General features: G+C 38.9%; 1 protein-coding gene across 2 annotated transcripts in view; it reads left to right on the top strand.

Moving 5' to 3' along the window:
* The window catches only part of hcn1 (hyperpolarization activated cyclic nucleotide gated potassium channel 1), a 161,799-nt gene extending 143,956 nt beyond the window's left edge, over positions 1–17,843 (top strand). The window contains 2 exon segments of one of the 2 annotated variants that reach the window (NM_001124318.1): positions 709–873; positions 16,697–17,843. In NM_001124318.1, the coding sequence (NP_001117790.1) occupies positions 709–873; positions 16,697–17,790 (1,259 nt within the window). In that variant the 3' untranslated portion in view covers positions 17,791–17,843. 2 annotated transcript variants of the gene reach the window in all.
* Positions 17,844–22,617: the final 4,774 nt, after the last annotated feature.

Here is a 22,617-nt window from a genome sequence, read left to right as displayed (position 1 = left end):
TCATCTTCGAAAGACAATCAAAGTTCACAGGGGCCGTTCTCTGTGTTAGATTTGAATCACTGTGTCTATACAGTTGACTCTCTGTACTGTACACGCCTGTGCTAGACAGCAGCAGCAGTAGCAGCAGCAGCAGCCCGGGCCTGGACATACACCGACATTTCAGAATCATTAGCTCAAAGTGACAACGTGATGAATTGACTCGCCACTGCTCTAGTGACAATGCAGTGGTGAAGGCTGTGTGCATTAGAACCAGCTGTACCTTGGACTTCATTCTTCATTTATATGGTCATTTGTCCCATGTTGGAGGTTCTTCACCTCAGATTGGATTAGAGCTGATCTTCGTTAAGGCTGTAATTTTTTCACTCCATTGCTTCCCTCCCTCCCTGTGTGTCTGTCAAAGATCTGCAACACTCGTAAATAATGTATTACTGACAATGGATGTACGCATTTTGGCCATCAGGCCTTAGACAGCATAGAGACCGAAACAGAAAGTGCTTAGAAAGAGTATACTCACACCCAGTAGTAATGAGATAAATACAGGATACCCGACCCATGGTCTCCCTGCAAAATAAAACTGGAGAGCTTTTGAAAGTGTGTGGAAATGTGTCCTTCTGTCATGACCAAAAAAGGAAATATGGCATTATTTCAGTGACATCACAAAGCTAGAGTCTGATTGTGCGTTTTCTGTTGTTGTATTTTTTTCTGCAGAGATCTGTCTGCTGACGAAGGGGAGACGCACGGCGAGCGTTCGCGCTGACACCTACTGCCGTCTCTTCTCCCTCTCTGTGGATCACTTCAACGAGGTGTTGGAAGAGTACCCTATGATGCGCCGCGCTTTCGAGACCGTAGCCATCGACCGCCTGGACCGCATCGGTAAGACCGTGACCATGCCTTGTGTTGCTACTCTACTGTGGGGATTGGTGCACTGTCATGGCCTGCCTGTGCCGTGCCATGTGTATGTGACTGTCTTCATAGTGTTTGCCCTCCTTCACAGCACCTTGTCTGATGGTCGGTCTGTCTGTCTGTATTTCTGTCTGTCTGCCTGCCATGGTGATGCATGGCCTGTATGCTCTTTCCTTCTCTCTTTCCATCAAGTTAACTTAATTTTATAAAATGTTTTACATTGATAACATATCTTTACAATAATTGTTTACATTTGTAACGTTGATAGTTTTATGTTATTAATAAATGGAAGGCAGTGCATGTCGCTGTCAATCCGAGATGGTGTCAGATCTGTCTGTCCAGGAGGGTATGAGATCTGTCTGTCTGGGAGAGTGTCAGATCTGTCTGTCTGGGAGGATGTGAGATCTGTCTGTCCGGGAGGGTGTGAGATTTGTAATTGCTGAGCGATTAGTGCTTTTTCAGGTCTGTTCGGTTTCGGTTCGATTATTAAAAAAATATGACGATTTTCGATTTCGATTTATTTATTTTTTGCATTAAATGCATTATGAAATAATGACGTTACATTGATTTTAGACATTTTTTTAATGGAAATTCCAAAGACAAAAATAGTGAACATTCAATTGCCAAAACATTGAAAATATTCCATTGTCTCAGTCAGGTCCATGTTGGGTAGAAATCAAAAGAAATCACTATAAACTAGTAAATTATTTCAGTTGTGTTTTTATTACTTACTTTTTATATTTGATGACTTTATTATTTTTCATTCCTTAAAGTCATCATCTCATCTCTGCTCCGACAGTAGCAGCCAGCCAGACCATCTAACGTGATGTGCTCCCCATACTATACTGTCTGTAGTCATCCTATTTAGCTAACCTGCCTCGGTATGCTGCAGAGCTGTCTGACAACATACTTTTTCTAGTTCTTCAAAATAGATAAGGTATACTTTCGCGAACTGTCTCTGTCCCTCTCTCCCGTCGTTGTGTTGTGTACATTCCTCCCTCATGGAGTCTATGTGGTCCGTGTGTATCTAACGTAGCAGGTGTAAAAGTGTATCCGTCCAGAGATCTGTATTTAATGACGAGATGCTCGTGTCTCCACCCTAACAATAGGAGTTGTTGTCCCAAAGACGGGAAGGCAGGCGACAAGCTTAGGTCCAAAATAAGTCCATAGAAAAGCATTGCGTTAATTTGGACAGATTTTGGCGAGAATGAAACCTCTCGCTTCGTTCACTATCTTCCTCTCTGATTTGTCTCTGAGCCGGAGAAAACTGGCACAATGGATTATGGTCATTGTAGTTAATTACCAAGTTTCTGCGCTGAACAAGGTTGCATATTTGCTTAATGAAAACTACACCCCTTCAACCCAGCATTCCACATAATTCTTGACTTGATTTTTCAGATTTATCTTGTGAATGATTGGGCTCACACAAAAAAAACGAAATGGAATTCCAGTAATTGAACCAACGTCGGTCAATTCGTTGTTTAATAACCAACAACAACAAAATATTTTGGTTAATCGCTCAGCACTACAGATCTGTCTGTCCAGGGGGGTGTCAGATCTGTCTGTCCTGGAGGGTGTCTGATCTGTCTGTCCAGGAGGGTGTCAGATCTGTCTGTCCAGGATGGTGTCAGATCTGTCTGTCCAGGAGGGTGTCAGATCTGTCTGTCCAGGAGGGTGTCAGATCTGTCTGTCCAGGAGGGTGTCAGATCTGTCTGTCCAGGAGGGTGTCAGATCTGTCTGTCCTGGAGGAGCGTGTCAGATCTGTCTGTCCAGGAGGGTGTCAGATCTGTCTGTCCTGGAGGGTGTCTGATCTGTCTGTCCAGGAGGGTGTCAGATCTGTCTGTCCAGGAGGGTGTCAGATTTGTCTGTCCTGGAGGGTGTCTGATCTGTCTGTCCAGGAGGGTGTCAGATCTGTCTGTCCAGGAGGGTGTCAGATCTGTCTGTCCTGGAGGGTGTCAGATCTGTCTGTCCTGGAGGGTGTCTGATCTGTCTGTCCAGGAGGGTGTCAGTTCCATCCCTTCTTTGGTTTGGTGTTGACCCCCAACTGGAATCCCTTCTGGCGAGTGGATGGAAGCTATAATTCATCTGCATGTGCCTCCGTCTCCATTCACCTGCACACCTGGGTATGAGCAGCACCCCGACCCCGTCCCAAGGACCAGCCCAGCCAGAGCAGCCATAGACTGGCCTGGCCCCCAAACAGGGGCCCTGAGCTGGGCATGTGACACCAGGGAGGGAGGGCAGGGAGCCAGAGGCCTCAAAGTTAACCAGGCTTGACCAGGCTTGACCAGGTTTGACCAGGCTTGATCCGGCTTGACAGGCACGGCTTGTAGACATTATATGACTCCCCTTAGCGTCTGGCAACTTTCCCAAAATTCCCCAGCTTTGCAGAAATCTCGGATGGGATATTCCTGGAATCAGGAGGGAATAATCAGGAGATATGAGAATCCTCCAGCCTGGATTTCTGGAAAACTTGGAAATTTGTGGAATCTACTAAATGTTGTAACCCTAGCTACTGTACACGGCCAGTTCCTTCACCTCTCACTCTGGTTCCTGCCAAGCCATGTTCCTTTCATTTGTTAGAGAAACATAGACAAACTTTGCCGTTATTAGTGGCAATTTAACTAAAGTCATAAAGAAAGAATCAATTAATCAGATAGAAACATAATTATTTTAATGACTGAAAAAAGGGGCACATGTATGTAATGCAACCAGGGCATCTTTTTTATGCTGTTTTTCCTAAATAACTTCTCCCTTTTAAATAATTATGCTCATAATGTACTATATTTGTACTATAATTAATATTTGGGAAATATTCTGATATAATCTGGTTTAACTGTTTCTCCTCAATTGGCTGCTTTGATGCTACAAATATTGTCTGATATTTATCTGGAGAGGTTGCCTATAAAATTCACATTTCATCATGGCCACACACTCATAAGGAGAAGAAAGCATATAGCATCTAATGCTTGTAGAATATTGCACTAGTAATGCATATAGGTAATGCATCCGTATTGAGAAACCACCCTTTTCATATTGTGTGTACTGTATGTACTCTTTGTCCTAAGACGGCCATTCTGTTTCCATGAAAAGTCTATAATCTTTTATCTTTATTAAAGGACAGAATACAGCAGGTGGCTTGGTAAGCTATATTTATTACGTTACAAGTGCCTTTTTGTCAGGTCTCACATTTTGACAGAAGTTCAAAGTTAACTGATGTCGTATGCAACATTTTAGAAATCAGCCATATTTGTTTTTTTTCTCAACTTTTGGTTTCTGCATAGATATGCTTAATTTTGAAGTGAGCTTAGTAGGGATGTCAGAATTGTTTGTTTCTCCATGTGAGGTCTACTTTTATAATGTACACATTATTTTTGCCCCCATTTAATCCCTAGCCCTCTCCTCAATTACTTTCTGCTTTAAAATGTTCACTTTCTTGATGGATTTTAGCCAGACTTGGCCCACCTGGTTTGAACCAATGAGAGACATATAACTTAAAATAACTTAGAAGGAGTTTATTTTAAAAGAAACATTAGCTGTTTCAAAAATTAAATTCTAATTCGATTAAAAAAATAAATAAATCACGCATAATTGAAAGGAGTCGTCCAACTCCCCCTCTCTAAAAGAATAGATATAAAGAATAGATATAAAGAATAGTATAAATCTTAAGATTATTTACTAAACATGCTTTATGGCATGTTAAAGTTAACATTACAATTATGACATTACATCAACAAATATTCTAATGTTATTAGAATGACCGGTAGTTTGAAACTATGAGCGTAAAGCATTAAAGAGTCGTGGATCATTACCGTAGGAATATAGGAATTGGATAGGAGTGGTTGGGGACATTTATCATCACATGCATAAAGCATGGTGAGGGTATTCAACTGGAACTCTGGGACATTTGTTTGAATTGCATGGCCAAACATTTGATATATAATAGCAGAAAGTTATTGTGAATTCTATCTTTAACAAACTTTCATTTTGCTCAGGCACTTTATCAACAACTAGTACCAAAAAGGGGCGATATGATGGGATTTTTTTGTGTACAGGTACCCAGTGTCTTTTAAATATAGCAGATACTCTGAGGAGATTTTTATAAAAACAAGTTGAATTTGCAGAACGATAGTGTGCAAATGTTGTCTCAAACCTGGATTAAGCTTGTGGTTTGTATTTATTTCCTGTTTGTTTCTTCTTTGTTTTTGGTTTATTGAGTTTGAGTTGTTATGTTGGTTTGTTTCTTCTTTGTTGGTTTATTGAGTTTGAGTTGGTATGTTGGTTTATTGAGTTTGAGTTGGTATGTTGGTTTGTTTCTTCTTTGTTGGTTTGTTGAGTTTGAGTTGGTATGTTGGTTTGTTGAGTTTGAGTTGGTATGTTGGTTTGTTTCTTCTTTGTTGGTTTGTTGAGTTTGAGTTGGTATGTTTGTTTGTTTCTTCTTTGTTGGTTTATTGAGTTTGAGTTGGTATGTTGGTTTGTTTCTTCTTTGTTGGTTTGTTGAGTTTGAGTTGGTATGTTGGTTTGTTGAGTTTGAGTTGGTATGTTGGTTTGTTGAGTTTGAGTTGGTATGTTGGTTTGTTTCTTCTTTGTTGGTTTATTGAGTTTGAGTTGTTATGTTGGTTTGTTTCTTCTTTGTTGGTTTGTTGAGTTTGAGTTGTTATGTTGGTTTGTTTCTTCTTTGTTTTTGGTTTATTGAGTTTGAGTTGGTATGTTGGTTTGTTTCTTCTTTGTTGGTTTATTGAGTTTGAGTTGGTATGTTGGTTTGTTGAGTTTGAGTTGTTATGTTTGTTTGTTTCTTCTTTGTTGGTTTATTGAGTTTGAGTTGTTATGTTGGTTTGTTTCTTCTTTGTTTTTGGTTTATTGAGTTTGAGTTGGTATGTTTGTTTGTTTCTTCTTTGTTGGTTTATTGAGTTTGAGTTGGTATGTTGGTTTGTTTCTTCTTTGTTGGTTTATTGAGTTTGAGTTGGTATGTTTGTTTGTTTCTTCTTTGTTGGTTTATTGAGTTTGAGTTGGTATGTTGGTTTGTTTCTTCTTTGTTGGTTTATTGAGTTTGAGTTGTTATGTTGGTTTGTTTCTTCTTTGTTGGTTTATTGAGTTTGAGTTGTTATGTTGGTTTGTTTCTTATTTGTTGGTTTATTGAGTTTGAGTTGGTATGTTTGTTTGTTTCTTCTTTGTTGGTTTATTGAGTTTGAGTTGGTATGTTGGTTTGTTTCTTCTTTGTTGGTTTATTGAGTTTGAGTTGGTATGTTGGTTTGTTTCTTATTTGTTGGTTTATTGAGTTTGAGTTGGTATGTTGGTTTGTTGAGTTTGAGTTGGTATGTTGGTTTGTTGAGTTTGAGTTGGTATGTTGGTTTGTTGAGTTTGAGTTGGTATGTTGGTTTGTTTCTTCTTTGTTGGTTTGTTGAGTTTGAGTTGGTATGTTGGTTTGTTGAGTTTGAGTTGGTATGTTGGTTTGTTTCTTCTTTGTTGGTTTGTTGAGTTTGAGTTGGTATGTTGGTTTGTTTCTTCTTTGTTGGTTTGTTGAGTTTGAGTTGTTATGTTGGTTTGTTTCTTCTTTGTTGGTTTATTGAGTTTGAGTTGTTATGTTGGTTTGTTTCTTCTTTGTTGGTTTATTGAGTTTGAGTTGTTATGTTGGTTTGTTTCTTCTTTGTTGGTTTATTGAGTTTGAGTTGTTATGTTGGTTTGTTTCTTCTTTGTTGGTTTATTGAGTTTGAGTTGTTATGTTGGTTTGTTTCTTCTTTGTTGGTTTGTTGAGTTTGAGTTGTTATGTTTGTTTGTTTCTTCTTTGTTGGTTTATTGAGTTTGAGTTGTTATGTTGGTTTGTTTCTTCTTTGTTGGTTTATTGAGTTTGAGTTGTTATGTTGGTTTGTTTCTTCTTTGTTGGTTTATTGAGTTTGAGTTGTTATGTTGGTTTGTTTCTTCTTTGTTGGTTTATTGAGTTTGAGTTGGTATGTTGGTTTGTTTCTTCTTTGTTGGTTTGTTGAGTTTGAGTTGTTATGTTGGTTTATTGAGTTTGAGTTGTTATGTTGGTTTGTTTCTTCTTTGTTGGTTTATTGAGTTTGAGTTGTTATGTTGGTTTGTTTCTTCTTTGTTGGTTTGTTGAGTTTGAGTTGTTATGTTGGTTTGTTTCTTCTTTGTTTTTGGTTTATTGAGTTTGAGTTGGTATGTTGGTTTGTTTCTTCTTTGTTGGTTTATTGAGTTTGAGTTGGTATGTTGGTTTGTTGAGTTTGAGTTGTTATGTTTGTTTGTTTCTTCTTTGTTGGTTTATTGAGTTTGAGTTGTTATGTTGGTTTGTTTCTTCTTTGTTTTTGGTTTATTGAGTTTGAGTTGGTATGTTTGTTTGTTTCTTCTTTGTTGGTTTATTGAGTTTGAGTTGGTATGTTGGTTTGTTTCTTCTTTGTTGGTTTATTGAGTTTGAGTTGGTATGTTTGTTTGTTTCTTCTTTGTTGGTTTATTGAGTTTGAGTTGGTATGTTGGTTTGTTTCTTCTTTGCTGGTTTATTGAGTTTGAGTTGTTATGTTGGTTTGTTTCTTCTTTGTTGGTTTATTGAGTTTGAGTTGTTATGTTGGTTTGTTTCTTATTTGTTGGTTTATTGAGTTTGAGTTGTTATGTTGGTTTGTTTCTTCTTTGTTGGTTTATTGAGTTTGAGTTGGTATGTTGGTTTGTTTCTTATTTGTTGGTTTATTGAGTTTGAGTTGGTATGTTGGTTTGTTGAGTTTGAGTTGGTATGTTGGTTTGTTGAGTTTGAGTTGGTATGTTGGTTTGTTGAGTTTGTTGAGTTTGAGTTGGTATGTTGGTTTGTTGAGTTTGAGTTGGTATGTTGGTTTGTTTCTTCTTTGTTGGTTTGTTGAGTTTGAGTTGGTATGTTGGTTTGTTGAGTTTGAGTTGGTATGTTGGTTTGTTTCTTCTTTGTTGGTTTGTTGAGTTTGAGTTGGTATGTTGGTTTGTTTCTTCTTTGTTGGTTTGTTGAGTTTGAGTTGTTATGTTGGTTTGTTTCTTCTTTGTTGGTTTATTGAGTTTGAGTTGTTATGTTGGTTTGTTTCTTCTTTGTTGGTTTATTGAGTTTGAGTTGTTATGTTGGTTTGTTTCTTCTTTGTTGGTTTATTGAGTTTGAGTTGTTATGTTGGTTTGTTTCTTCTTTGTTGGTTTATTGAGTTTGAGTTGTTATGTTGGTTTGTTTCTTCTTTGTTGGTTTGTTGAGTTTGAGTTGTTATGTTTGTTTGTTTCTTCTTTGTTGGTTTATTGAGTTTGAGTTGTTATGTTGGTTTGTTTCTTATTTGTTGGTTTATTGAGTTTGAGTTGTTATGTTGGTTTGTTTCTTCTTTGTTGGTTTATTGAGTTTGAGTTGTTATGTTGGTTTGTTTCTTCTTTGTTGGTTTGTTGAGTTTGAGTTGGTATGTTGGTTTGTTTCTTCTTTGTTGGTTTGTTGAGTTTGAGTTGTTATGTTGGTTTATTGAGTTTGAATTGTTATGTTGGTTTGTTTCTTCTTTGTTGGTTTATTGAGTTTGAGTTGTTATGTTGGTTTGTTTCTTCTTTGTTGGTTTGTTGAGTTTGAGTTGTTATGTTGGTTTCTTTCTTCTTTGTTGGTTTATTGAGTTTGAGTTGGTATCTTTGTTTGTGTCTCAGGCATGTTGACATTGAATTGCTTTGCACCCCTTGTGTTGACTCAACATTGCAATACTATTGTGACAGGCAAGTCAATTAATCAATCGATAAAACATGGTTGGGATAGACCAATCAGAGCACATTAATAGTCTATTAGGTGAATATGTATGTTGTCATAGCGCTGAATGTACCTTCTTCTGGAAATGTGAATGATTCCTCTCATAGCTTTGACCAACTGGCTATAGTACTGTACATCAGTTCCATTGCCCTGTAGATTCTGTCTACACTACCCTCTGAAACGTATGCCCTTTTGACCTCTGTGGTGGTCGTGATTTACATATGCCCTTTTGACCTCTGTGGTGGTCGTGAATTACATTTGCCCTTTTCACTAGAGAATAAGGTTGGCTTTTGGAAACAACCAACCAATGTGTCACATTATATTCCGTTTCAATACAAGAGCTGGCTGCCGGCTGTTAAAAAAAACACTTCTCCTAAATCAGTAAGTGTTATGAAGTGAATTTGTTCATTTGGACTTTAAAAAAAGGGGGTTTTGTCTCATACAAGGGAAAATACAATGTCATGATCAGTGCTGGATGTCTCGTTTATTCATGGACTTGGACTGCAAGTGCTTGTCTGGTTGGTTCTTTAAAAAAAAAAAGAACCATGCATTTGAAACAAATAACATGTTGCACAATTGATTGTATCTCTATCTAAAAAAAATTATTTGACCAGGAGTCCCTCTTGAGATGAGCACATCTCGTTTTCAAGAGTGTCCTGGCCGACGAATAGGCAGCAGGTAAACCCTTTTATTCCAATTTCAATATTCGCACAGCCAGAGGAAATGAACCAGACGCACTAAAATTAATTTGTTCTCAAATACATTTTCCAGAACATGAACTCACAGTGTTACATTCATTCCCAAGGTGAATTCCTTCCTCCATTGAAAAGAAACCTAAAGTTAGACGAAGGTTCCCCCACAGTAGGTTTAACATAATCTTTGTTGTCAACAGGTTCTAAGTAATAATTTGACAGAGGTAACTAAAAGAAAGGAATATTGATTGAATGTTTACATGCCATATTGTTTCTGTAGACATTTTGAAAGTACTTGGATTCTATCAATGCAACTAAACCGATATGAGTCTAGGAATACATTTTCATATGTTTTAAAAAAATAAAAAGGTTTTTCATTATTTCAGAATTATTACAGTTCAAGTTGATTCCAGTTTGACATGAATTGTGAATTTTGTGATGGAGCCTTTTTTTTCCTGTTGTTGAAAAAAAAAACAATAATAATTGAGAAAATGACTACAGTGTATTTGTTGAGCTGATCGTTGTCTTTGTTTTAGTACAAAGGTCAGAGTGACATGAGAGAAAACCTAAGCAGCTTTATGCTTTTCCTATTTTTAGAGTTTGGTGACGTCACACCAAGCAGCCACCTGGTGAGGTTTTTCAGCTCTGTGTACTGCTCCGTAAACGCCTCTCTGTTCTGTTACGTCCCTTCTCAGTAATTACCATGGGCAGGGATTTACCTGCATGGACTAGTCGGTTAGATAACCAATCAAATGTGTGAAAGCCTAGAGTATACATTTAACGAGCCTCATGGTCAGTAATCATTCATCTCCTAATTGATTAAGAGCCACAGTCTAAATAAAGTTCATGAGCATTAATCCATAGGCATAGTTTAGTGTACTATTTCTCTACACATCTCATCAGTATAGCGACACTCAGGGGATAAGTAGCTTTTCAAATGGGATGCAACAAGAATGTTTCTTTACTCATTTGAAACAACTGAAGTTTGTTTTCTTTTTATCAGCTACCAGCGAAGGTTTCTGGGTTTTTAATTTTATGTTCAAAAGTAGTCACAAGTTTGACACCACACGGAGATAACAAGATCATTGTGTTTCTGTCCTTTGTTGGTTAGAACCAGCATTAATGTTTTGTATTGTTCTGACTGTTGTTCATTCTGTTAACCGCCTTTTGTTTCAGTTGAGTTTTAAATTGTTCGCGTCTTAACTGGTGTGGTGTTTATTTCCCCTTGGGCCCTCACATCCAGGATTGACAGTTCCTACTTGGCACAGACGTCGTTTTAACTTCTACTTTTGATTTACATTTGGTTGAGTTGTCAACTAACGTGAATTCAATATATATATATATATATTTTTTTAAAATCCAATGTCATTGAAGTTATAATTTGGGTGAAAAAAAATATGAAATTCCGTTTTGTTAATGACGTTTTGCAAATCGTTTTCCACGTTGTTTCAACAACATCAACGTTTTTTTGTTATTGCAATGACGTGAAAACAACATTATTCAACCACTTTGTCACCATACCATTAGTTCAATACAGCACAATACCAAATTCTTTGTGAAATAGCCACTGAAATAGCCACATTTCAGTTTGATTCATGACATTTCAGTACGGTTCATGTATACAGACAATGAAGGGTCATCTTTAATAAACACCACCTATTCATTTCAATATTAACTGGGAAGTTACCTCTAAAAAGACACTAAGTACGTTGAGAAAGAGAAAATGTAACACAAATAATGGGTATTCAAAATTTAATGTTTTAAGCAGTGTTTAAACAGTAGATCTACTGTAAATCTACATGTTTAAACAGTAGATCTACTGTAAATCTACATGTTTAAACACACCCGATGACCTATAATTAATACACTTAAGAACAGGAAACCCATTGAAAAACAAGTGTGTTCTTGTGGCTCAAGGTTTTCACTGTATCCCTCCAGTGTCAGTGCAGTCCACGTTTCTAGTCATTTCCATGTCTAATTCCCTCAGTTTAACGGTAGTGGTTAAACCTATTTGTCTTACTGCATAATATCACTCTATTATGCTCCACCAATACGTTATCTCCACAGACCTCAGCTTCCATTTGATCAGAGTCAAAGCATTTACTGAGCTGTGTGAGATTTGACTGTACTGGACTGTAAATATACTGTACGTGACTTACAAGGGCACTCCTCCATCCCATGACCTCGTGTTTCAACAATAACATGTCTGTGTTGTGCTCCTCCCCATCCAGAGTTTAATCGTGAAGCATTCTGTTCAGCAATGTATACCGACGTCATGTAAGTCTATGGTATACCCCTGCAGTCAGTGTCTGGTGTTAGTGTTAGCGTCTAGCCACTTCCCTAGTGTTCAGCGCTGTCATTGGTCCACATCCAAGAGAATCACGGCCAAGCCAATGACTGATCGGCTTCCTTGGAATGACTGATAAGGGACTCATCGTCTCTCAAACAAAGCTTACCCAGTCTAAGGACAGAATCAATCACGCCTGATCCACCTGCCAATGCTCATCCCAGTGCTGGCCCTGGCGGTCATTGCTTTGTGCTGGATGGTGAGGCATTATGTGTGGCATAACAGAGAGTTGGGCTACGTCCCAAAATGGCACCTTATTACCTACAAAACTTTTGACCAGAGCCCTATGGGAAGTGCACTATGAAGGGAATAGGGTTCCTTTTGACCCTAGGGATGGATTTTGCCAGGACACGTCTAGCCAACACTTACCGTTACGAAGGAATCTATTGATCCCCTTGACCCTTTCTTCTCTTTCACACAAAGCTACGAATGTTAACATCCTGTCCTTATGGATACGTCTGCCTGCCACAAACAGTTTGCCTCTGCCCTGCCGTTGACCCGGCCGTCTGTACAGCTGACCATATGTCAACAGAGAGGCTGTACAGAATATGGGCGTAATGAAAATGCCACTAGCACTGTATTCTGTAAAGGATGACATTTCGAAAAGGCTTACTTTAACCTGGTACTATGTACCAACTATACATCTGCTTAACCTGGTACTATGTACCAACTATACATCTGCTTAACCTGGTACTATGTACCAACTAAACATCTGCTTAACCTGGTACTATGTACCAACTATACATCTGCTTAACCTGGTACTATGTACCAACTATACCTCTGCTTAACCTGGTACTATGTACCAACTATACATCTGCTTAACCTGGTACTATGTACCAACTATACGTCTGCTTAACCTGCAGATATGTGCCAACTATACATCATACATCTGCTTAACATGGTACTATGTACCAACTATACATCTATTTAACCTGCTACTATGTACCAACTATACATCTATTTAACCTGGTACTATGTACCAACTATACATCTATTTAACCTGGTACTATGTACCAACTATACATATATTTAACCTGGTACTATGTACCAACTATACATCTATTTAACCTGGTACTATGTACCAACTATACATATATTTAACCTGGTACTATGCACCAACTATACATCTGCTTAGCCTGGTACTATGTACCAACTATACATCTGCTTAACCTGGTACTATGTACCAACTATACATCTGCTTAACCTGGTACTATGTACCAACTATACATCTATTTAACCTGGTACTATGTACCAACTATACATCTGCTTAACCTGGTACTATGTACCAACTATACATCTGCTTAACATGGTACTATGTACCAAATACATATATATTTAACCTGGTACTATGTACCAACTATATTTCTGCCTAACTTGCAGATATGTGCTTTATGACGTGCTCTCTATCAGCGAAGAAGTCCAGTGTTATAGACATACCTGCCAGTATAAAATGTCTGCATCCTTGAATAGTGAAGGTTGTAAGGCCTTAGCACCATTAGCAGTACACAGAGGAAAAGAAAACGTCTCTGTTTAAAAGATTGACGAGCCTTTGTTAAAGCTGCCAGCAGTTCCGGAATCTTAATCTGTCATCCTTACTAACCAAGAGAGTTTCTCAGCAATCGTGAGGAAAAGGTCAACGCTCCAAAACAAATACATCCTAGAAATAAATCTTTACACCTCTCTTCACTCATAGCCAGTGGGCAGGAGGACTACAGCTATACCATTCTTTTAAAATTAACATCCTAAAGAAATTAATTAGTCAAACATAAAAAAAAGCTTTTGAATATAAACAAAATATATATATATATATAAAAAAAATAAGAAGAAATGAATAAACACTGACGATTTTGAGTTGGAATTTATTTTTTATTGTGGTAACTTCATGTCACTAAACTGAACTGCCATTAAATAAATATGGTTTAGTAGTTGGGCCCTATAGTTTTAAGGACTGTGTTGAAACATTTGTAATAGTGGTGGTTGATTCCTTCCAGTGTGTATTCTGTAGTGCATAGCTAACTGTTGTCCTACTGAATGTATAGCCAAGGCGTGAACTCAATGTGTTTTAGAATTATATTATATAATTCTATTTGTGACAATTATTAGAATCTAATACACTTTATTGTTGGGTAGGTACACTCCCCATGAGTATTGATTTTGACAGAGAAGCTAAAACTTTTCATTTGGCTCTATACTCCAGCATTTTGGATGTGAGATCAAATGTTTTGTATGATGCAGCAGTACAGAATGTCACCTTTTATTTGCGGGTATTTTCATACACGCGTACAGTCCATTCGGAAAGTCCTCAGACCCCCTTGACTTTTCGCACATTTTGTTACATTACAGCTTTATTCTAAAATGGATTCAATAATTGTTTCCCTTCATCAATCTATACACAATAGCCCATAATGAGTCCACTTGTGGTAAATTCAGTTGATTGGACAATGATTTGGAAAGGCACACACCTGTCTACATAAGGTCTCACAGTTTACAATGCATGTCAGAGCAAAAACCAAGCCATGATGTCAAAGGAATTGTCTGTAGAGCTCAGAGAAGGGATTGTGTCGGGGCACAGATCAGGGGAAGAGTACCAAAATATTTCGGTAGCATTGAAGATGCTACAGAAGAACACAGTGGAGAACACAGTGGTCTCCATCATCAGCTGGACGCCCGGCCAAACTGAGCAGTCGCGAGAGAAGGGCCTTGGTCAGGGAGGTGACCAAGAACCCGATGGTCACTCTGACAGAGCTCCAGAGTTCCTATGTGGAGATGGGAGAACCTGCCAGAAGGACAACCATCTCTGCAGCACTCCACCAATCAGGCCTTTATGGTAGAGTGGCCAGACGGAAGCCACTCCTCAGTAAAAGGCCCATGCAGCCCACTTGGAGTTTGCCAAAAGGCACCTAAAGGACTCTCAGACCATGAGAAACAAGATTCTCTGGTCTGATGAAACCAAGATTGAACTCTTTGGCCTGTATGCCAAGCGTTGCATCTAGAGGAAACCTGGCACCATCCCTACGGTGAAGCATGGTGGTGGCAGCATCATGCTGTGGGGTATGTTTTTCAGCGGCAGGGACTGGGACACTAGTCAGGATTGAGGGAAAGATGAACGGAGCAAAGTACAGAGAGATCCTTGATGAAAACCTGCTCCAGAGTGCTCAGGACTAGGGTGAAGGTTCACCTTTCAACAGGACAACGACCCTAAGCACACAACCAAGACAATGCAGGAGAGACTTCTGAATGTCCTTGAGCTGCTCAGCCAGAGCCCGGACTTGAATGGGAGAAACTCCCCAATTACAGGTTTGCCAAGCTTGTGACGTCATACCCAAGAAGACTCGAGGCTGTAATCACTGCCAAAGGTTCTTCAACACAGTACTGAGTAAAGGGTCTATGTAAATGTGATATTTCAGTTTTTAATATTTAATACATTTGCAAAAATGTCTAAAATCCTGTTTTTGCTTTGTCATTATGGGATATTGTGTTCTAGATTGATGAGGGGAAAAAACGATTCAACAAAACGTAACAAAATGTGGAAAAAGTCAAGGGGTCTGAATACTTTCCAAATGCACAGTACCAGTCAAAAGTTTGGACACACCTACTCATTCAAGGGTTTTTCTTTATTTTTACTATGTTCTACATTGTAGAATAATAGTGAAGACATCGAAACTATAAAATAACACATATGGAATAATGTAGTAACCACAAAAGTGTTAAACAAACCAAAATATATTTTTGATTTTAGATTCTTTAAAGTAGCCACCCTTTGCCTTGATGACATCTTTGCACACTCTTAGCATTCTCTTTACCAGCTTCATGAGAAATGCTTTCCAATGATAGTCCCACTAAGCTCAAACCAGATGGGATGGCGTATCGCTGAAGAATGCTTTGGTAGTCATGCTGGTTAAGTGTGCCTTGAATTCTAAATAAATCACTGAGTGTCACCAGCAAGGCACCCCCACACAATCACACCTACTCCTCCATGCTTCACGGTGGGAAGCACACGTGCGGCGATCATCCGTTCACCTACTCAGGGTCTCACGAAGACACATCGGTTGGAACCAAAAACCTCAAATCTGTGAAAAATGTATTTGGGCTGCAATCTGAGGTGCAGTTTCTCTATTGAACTTATCCTCTGCAGGAAAGGTAACTCTGGGTCTTCCTTTCCTGTGGCGGTCCTCATGAGAGCCAGTTTCATCATAGCGCTTGATGGTGTTTGCGACTGCACTTCAAGAAACTTTCAAAGTTCTTTACATTGTCCGGTTTGACTGACCTTCATGTTTTAAAGTAATGATGGACTGGCATTTGTCTTTGCTTATTTGAGCTGTTCTTGCTATAATATGGACTTGGTCTTTTACCAAATAGGGCTATCTTCTGTATACCAACCCTACTTTGTCACAACACAACTGATTGTCTCAAATGCATTAAGGAAAGACATTTCACAAATTAACTTTTAACAAGGTACACCTGTTAATTGAAATGCATTCCAGGTGACTACCTCATGAAGCTGGTTGAGAGAATGCCAAGAATGTGCAAAGCTGTCATCAAGGCAAAGGGTGGCTACTTTGAAGAATCTCAAATATACAATATATTTTGATTTGTTTAACCCTTTTTTATGGTTACTACATGATTCCATATGTGTTATTTCAAAGTTTTGAAGTTTTCACTAGTATTCTACAATGTAGAAAATAGTAAAAATAAAGAAAAACCCTTGAATGAGTAGGTGTGTCCAAACTTTTGACTGGTAATGTTTGTTAAATCTTAATACTAATATATATCTATATGAATATATTACCTTTCACCTACTACCTCTTAGTATCTTAAAACTCAATGTACTAGATATCAACTATGTACAGTAGTTTGGTAATACAGCATTCTCACTCAGATGTCCTCATACTCATACCATAGTCACTCTCATTTCTACTCACTGTTACCCCATAACAACCCACACCATAACATCCACCCTGCGGTGTGTTAATATGCTACCATGTCTATCACGTCTTAAGTCAACCTAACCTCTAACTGATCTCCTCCTAACAGGGAAGAAGAACAGCCTGCTCCTCCAGAAGTTCCAGAAGGATCTGAACGCTGGGGTGTTCAACACGCAGGAGAACGAAATACTGAAGCAGATAATCCGTCAGGACAGGGAGATGGTGATGATGGTGGACCGCAAGCAGTCGGTCACAGGGATGTCGGTCACAGGGATGTCGGTCACAGGGATGAACACCACCCCGATATCTGGAAACTCCATCATTAACTCGCCGGCTCAGCCGCCCTACACCACTGCCCTGGGCAACAACCAGTTCCAGCAGTCAGCCACCTCTTTGACCTACAGCGCTTCGGCCGTCACCGCTCCCTCCTCCGCAGCCACCGCCCGCATCCTGCCTGCCTCGGCGCAGGGTGTCTATCCCGTCCCCAGCGTCATCCACGGCAACCTGAACTCATCCTCGCCCGTCCCCCAGACTCCCCTCTCTCTCCATCAGCAAGGGTCCATCATGTCCCCGGTATCCTTCACCACGGCGGTGTGCAGTCCACCCGTGCAGACCCCTGGGCTGGCGGGCCGCAGCTTCCAGTACGGCTCGCCCACCGCCTCCCAGCTCTCCCTTATCCAGCAGCCGCTGCCTACTGCCCTACCACCGCAGCAACCACTACCACAGCCACAGCAACCAGGAGGAGCAGCGGCCTCCTCAGCAACACAACAACCACAACAACAGCAGCAAGTCCCGTCACCTCAGAGGAGTGACAGCCTCCACAAGGCCAGCCATGCTCTCCAGTCGGGAAGCCTGAGTCGAGACGTGCGCCACCTCTCTGCCTCCCAGCCCTCCCTGCCCCACGACACGTCCCTGGGGCCCCGAGCGCACCCTGCAGCGTCCGGGGACTCCCTGGCCTCCATTGCCCCGCCGGTGGCTGCGGTCCAGGGTATGGGTATACAGAGCGGTCTCCGCACCACAGTGCCCCAGAGGGTCAACCTGTTCCGCCAGATGTCATCAGGAGCGTTGCCTCCGGTGCGAGCGGTGTCCTCTGCAGCCCAGCACAGGGATTCCACTGGTTCTAGGAGAGATTCTAGAAGAGATTCTACCTTAAGCAGTACAGAGACTGAGCAAGATAAGATGCGGTTCGCATCAAATTTATGATCCCATTTTTCTTTTTTTTAAACTTCTGTTTTATTTAATTTTTAAATGGAGATACAAAAAAAAAAGATAAAGATGAACTTGAGTATTTTTTTGTTTTCTCAAAAATTTTCTTCAGAAAAAAAAATTAGCCTAAAGGAATTCCTGTACAGACTGCCCTTGTATTATATTTTAGACACATTTTCTCCCTACATTTAAGAATGTATATTAAATAAATATATATATATATATATATGTGTGTAAATCCAACTAGAATATTTGGCAAAGACTATTTAAAAGCTCTAGTATATAAACATGAGTCTTCCTTTCCAAAAAAATATAAATATAGATATCAAATGTATGGAGAGAGGGGGGGGGGTTGTTTGTTATTTTCTGTTTTTGTAAACTGGAATGCATCGTGATGAATCCTGACAGATGACATTTGGATTTTTTTTTTTTTTTTTGTACCTGCGAGAAGAGGAAGTAAAATATCTTCTCACATTACGCAGCTTTGTCACCACTGTGGAATAACTGACGCAAGCGAACCTTGATACTGTCAAAAAAAAAGAAAAGCACACACTCAAACATAAATCTAATGACAGAACTTGTGGGACCTTAATCTTAGCAATCAACACAGGTACAATAGCTAGGTGTTCCATTGCTCTCAGCAATACATCCTCTTGAGCCACAGTGTCCTCACACAGTGGTCGGTGAACACCACGACAGTGTTATGGGTCCAAAGGAATGATGTAAATAGAAGTGATGCTCTTTTTTTGTTTCTAGAAGGATGATGTTGTGAGCGAAGAATGGATGATGCTGTTTTTAGTCCTAATTTCAGACAGTGATAGACGTTATGTAATGTTGCTTAACAAAACTATGTGTACATTTATAATATTTATAAACTAAAGATTATCACCATTATGCAATAGACTGTGATATAAAGATTATCTATATGTGTGTTGTAAATAGTTTTGTAGATCTAGTATTTACAGATACTGTGTGGTGCATTCTCAATCATAACAATGTCTTACTTCTTTCAGGAACCTTGATATCTTCATCATCATCTATATGTGAGAAAAAAAGTTAATAAGTGACAACAATGCATATATTCATTAGAGATAAGAAAACCTTAACGCAATAGCAAGCACTACTTGACACTGAGAAATGCCTGTCATACTGAGAATCTTCATTAGTCTGCATAGTCCTTGTTTCTTTCTTCATTTTAACCATCTAGCAAGCAAAAGAGAAGCGAATGAGGGATTAAATATTTTTTTAACGCTGAGGTTACAACACTTTTCAACACATTTAACGCTGAGGTTACAACACTTTTCAACACATTTAATGCTGAGGTTACAACACTTTTCAACACATTTAACACTGAGGTTACAACACTTTTCAACACATTTTAACACTGAGGTTACAACACTTTTCAACACATTTAACACTGAGGTTACAACACTTTTCAACACATTTAACACTGAGGTTACAACACTTTTCAACACATTTAACACTGAGGTTACAACACTTTTCAACACATTTAACACTGAGGTTACAACACTTTTCAACACATTTAACACTGAGGTTTTAACACTTTTCAACACATTTAACACTGAGGTTTCAACACTTTTCAACACATTTAACACTGAGGTTACAACACTTTTCAACACATTTAACACTGAGGTTTCAACACTTTTCAACACATTTTAACACTGAGGTTACAACACTTTTCAACACATTTAACACTGAGGTTACAACACTTTTCAACACATTTAACACTGAGGTTACAACACTTTTCAACACATTTAACACTGAGGTTTTAACACTTTTCAACACATTTAACACTGAGGTTTCAACACTTTTCAACACATTTAACACTGAGGTTACAACACTTTTCAACACATTTAACACTGAGGTTTCAACACTTTTCAACACATTTTAACACTGAGGTTACAACACTTTTCAACACATTTAACACTGAGGTTACAACACTTTTCAACACATTTAACACTGAGGTTTCAACACTTTTCAACACATTTGTAGCATGGACTCCGTAACACCTGTTACTATACACTTCAAACACGTCTCCCCTGTACGTACATCTCCTTTGCAACCATGTTATTTGTAGAGATGCTATATTTTACTTCAGTCACACGCTACACAATACAGTAATACCCTTTTACAGTGTGTTTTTCTTACTGTGGGTGTGCCGGGTGAGTAAACCTACCCATTCCTTACAGCAATTAAGAGTTATTGTATGTTTGACTACCCATACACAATGTGACACTTTAGAATTACTGTAAATATGAATCATTGTTGAATCTATCATATCTTGACTCCAAATTATTTAGTTAGTTTTGACATCTTTTGATTTCCGAGGGTACGGATGGCCTGTTTGGATGGTTTAGACAGGCTTTCTGTTTTTTTTTTTTTATGTCTTTTTCATATTTCATTTCATTGACTCACCTTCCATATCATGTTTTCAAATAATGTGATCGTCTAGTGTGGCAGTGGAATGGAAAGGAAAGTTTTCATACCGACAGAAAATTTATAAATTCAGTCTTTTTCTGCAATACGCCCATCTGCTGTAGGTTTGCAATCATGACGTATGAATTTTCCAGTCAAAGTTAATGTTGAAGAAGACTGACATGACCTTTTCCAGACACCTCTCTTTTTGAGTAGGTCATGTTATAAGTCAAGTGTTTGGGCCCCGTTTTAAAAACAATCACCGTGTGTGAATCAGAGCGAGAGTAACATATGCTGGGTTGCATTAAGGTTTCTGTCTCTTGTGTGTCTGAATCCATCATAGTAACTGTAACAATATCAACAAAATTACAATGTTTAAGCTTATTTATTTTGTGTCCTGGGGGGGGGGGGGGGGTCCAGAAATGTGACTAAACTTTGAGACAATTCATTAAGGTCAGTCATTCTAACACAGCTTACCCTCATGTGGTTGCAGACTATTTGACATGCTTATGAATTGATGTGTATGTTTGCTAGAGACCCCCCCCCCCTGTATTGTGTATAGTAACCATGTGAGTAATTAGTATGATATGTTCCTCACAGACAACCACCTCTCATGGTTTTAGAGTCACAATCTTCATGGCGGCAAACATGCTCCATCAGTCGGCTCTGAGTATCTAAGCCCCCCCCCTCCCTTCTTAGAGATACACCTAAAAAAGATGAGCAGTGCTTCAATACAGACAACGTGTGTGAACATTCTTCCGATAGAGTCCACCCCCCCCCAAAAAAAAAAAATGTCTCATAAAAAGCATGCACTTCTCACAAATACTTAAAAAGATACTATATACAAAACGGTTAACGTTAAATGTACTGTGAGATTATGTTTTCATTGTCTGTCTAGACGTTATTTGTGTGCAACGAAAGCGTTAACATTTTCACAAAAGGACACTTAAGTATTTGTGCCTAAAACTGTAGCCATGTCATTTACTTCTTTTTTGTTTGTTTTGAGTGGGAGGAGCTATAATGTGCATATGCACCTATACAACACATATATTACTTATCATATGTGTTCTATGTTTCAATATTATTATTTTTTTGAGAGGAAGATGTAACCAATGAAGATGATGGCCAAATGTCTCAGTTTAACAATTGGAATCTTTGAAGACAATTGCGAACTTCTATGAAAAGGCTCTCTCATTCTGATATAGAACTCTCTGAATTACAGTAATGACTAGTACAGTCTCTACAGAACTGGGAGGATACTAACACGTCGACGAGACATTGTAAAAAAATTTGAAGCACCTTTTGTAACTTCCTTTGTAGCTAGCCACTGATGTTTTGTTGATTGTTAATGTTGCGCGGAATGAAACTGGCCAAAGCAAAACATTCAAAGTAATTTTCTTTGTTTTGAATTGCACTTTCTGATGAAAGAAAAATACGATACAGACTCTTCAGTCGGTTATTTTAAGTGAATAGAAGGTTTAAAGGGAGACGTATGATCTAGATTGGAACTCTCTAAACATGGAGAAATGTTCTATTCCAAGACTGCTTAATCCTGATCTGCCATGGTGAATGTATTCATGGGTTGCACCTCCGTCTCGTCGTTGCCATTGTAAACGTTTTACAGACGCCGCAGCCATACTGGTGCCCAAAAAGGACAGTCATGCCCAGTCATTCTGAACGGGGCTAATGACTGTTTCATCTAAATTACACTATAGTGGCCGGGAAATACGATGACATTACTAAAGTAGGCAAATGTTTAGTAGGAATCAGCTTTGCCATCGTCATTAATGTAGTCAAACTTACTTTAGACAGATGACAATGTTGTCATTAGCTAGCAAAGATTGTCCAAAATAGTTAGCAAAGCTAACTTTAGCTAGCTTAATTCCGGTGGTCTCCCCTCAATCTTAGCTAGCTAGCTAATGTTACACCGCATCTAAAGTCAATCTGGTGACACCATTTTCTCCTTATTTCGCCAGGTAAATTGACTGAAAACAAATGTTCATTTACAGCAATGACCTGGGGAATAGTTACAAGGTAGAGAAAGGGGGGTGAATGAGCCAATTGGACAATGATGACAAACCTGCAAATGATTTGCCTCTACAAATGTCATTGTATTTCCAAGCCACTGTCATTGCACATTTGATGAAATCTTCATCAGAGCCAATTGACAATGCATTGAGTAGAGCGCTCGGTCGGGCATCAGTCCTAAAACGAACGTTCAAAACAACATTGTGACGAAATTTGCAACCCACGAATAGGAACTATTCCACGGTTCGGATGGATAGCAGCGCTGTTGGTTTGTGCTGTTTTTGACACTTGCCTTTGGAGGGGAAAGCTTCCCAGCTATGTGCTTTTTTTCTCTCACAATAATTCCGACCACAGCTGTCT

This window comes from Oncorhynchus mykiss, chromosome 12, assembly GCF_057628025.1.
Source record: "Oncorhynchus mykiss isolate SJ-2025 chromosome 12, ASM5762802v1, whole genome shotgun sequence".
Classification (NCBI taxonomy): Eukaryota; Metazoa; Chordata; class Actinopteri; order Salmoniformes; family Salmonidae; genus Oncorhynchus; species Oncorhynchus mykiss.
The sequence above is the reverse complement of the archived record's forward strand: the minus strand, read 5'-3'. Positions and strand labels throughout refer to the sequence as shown.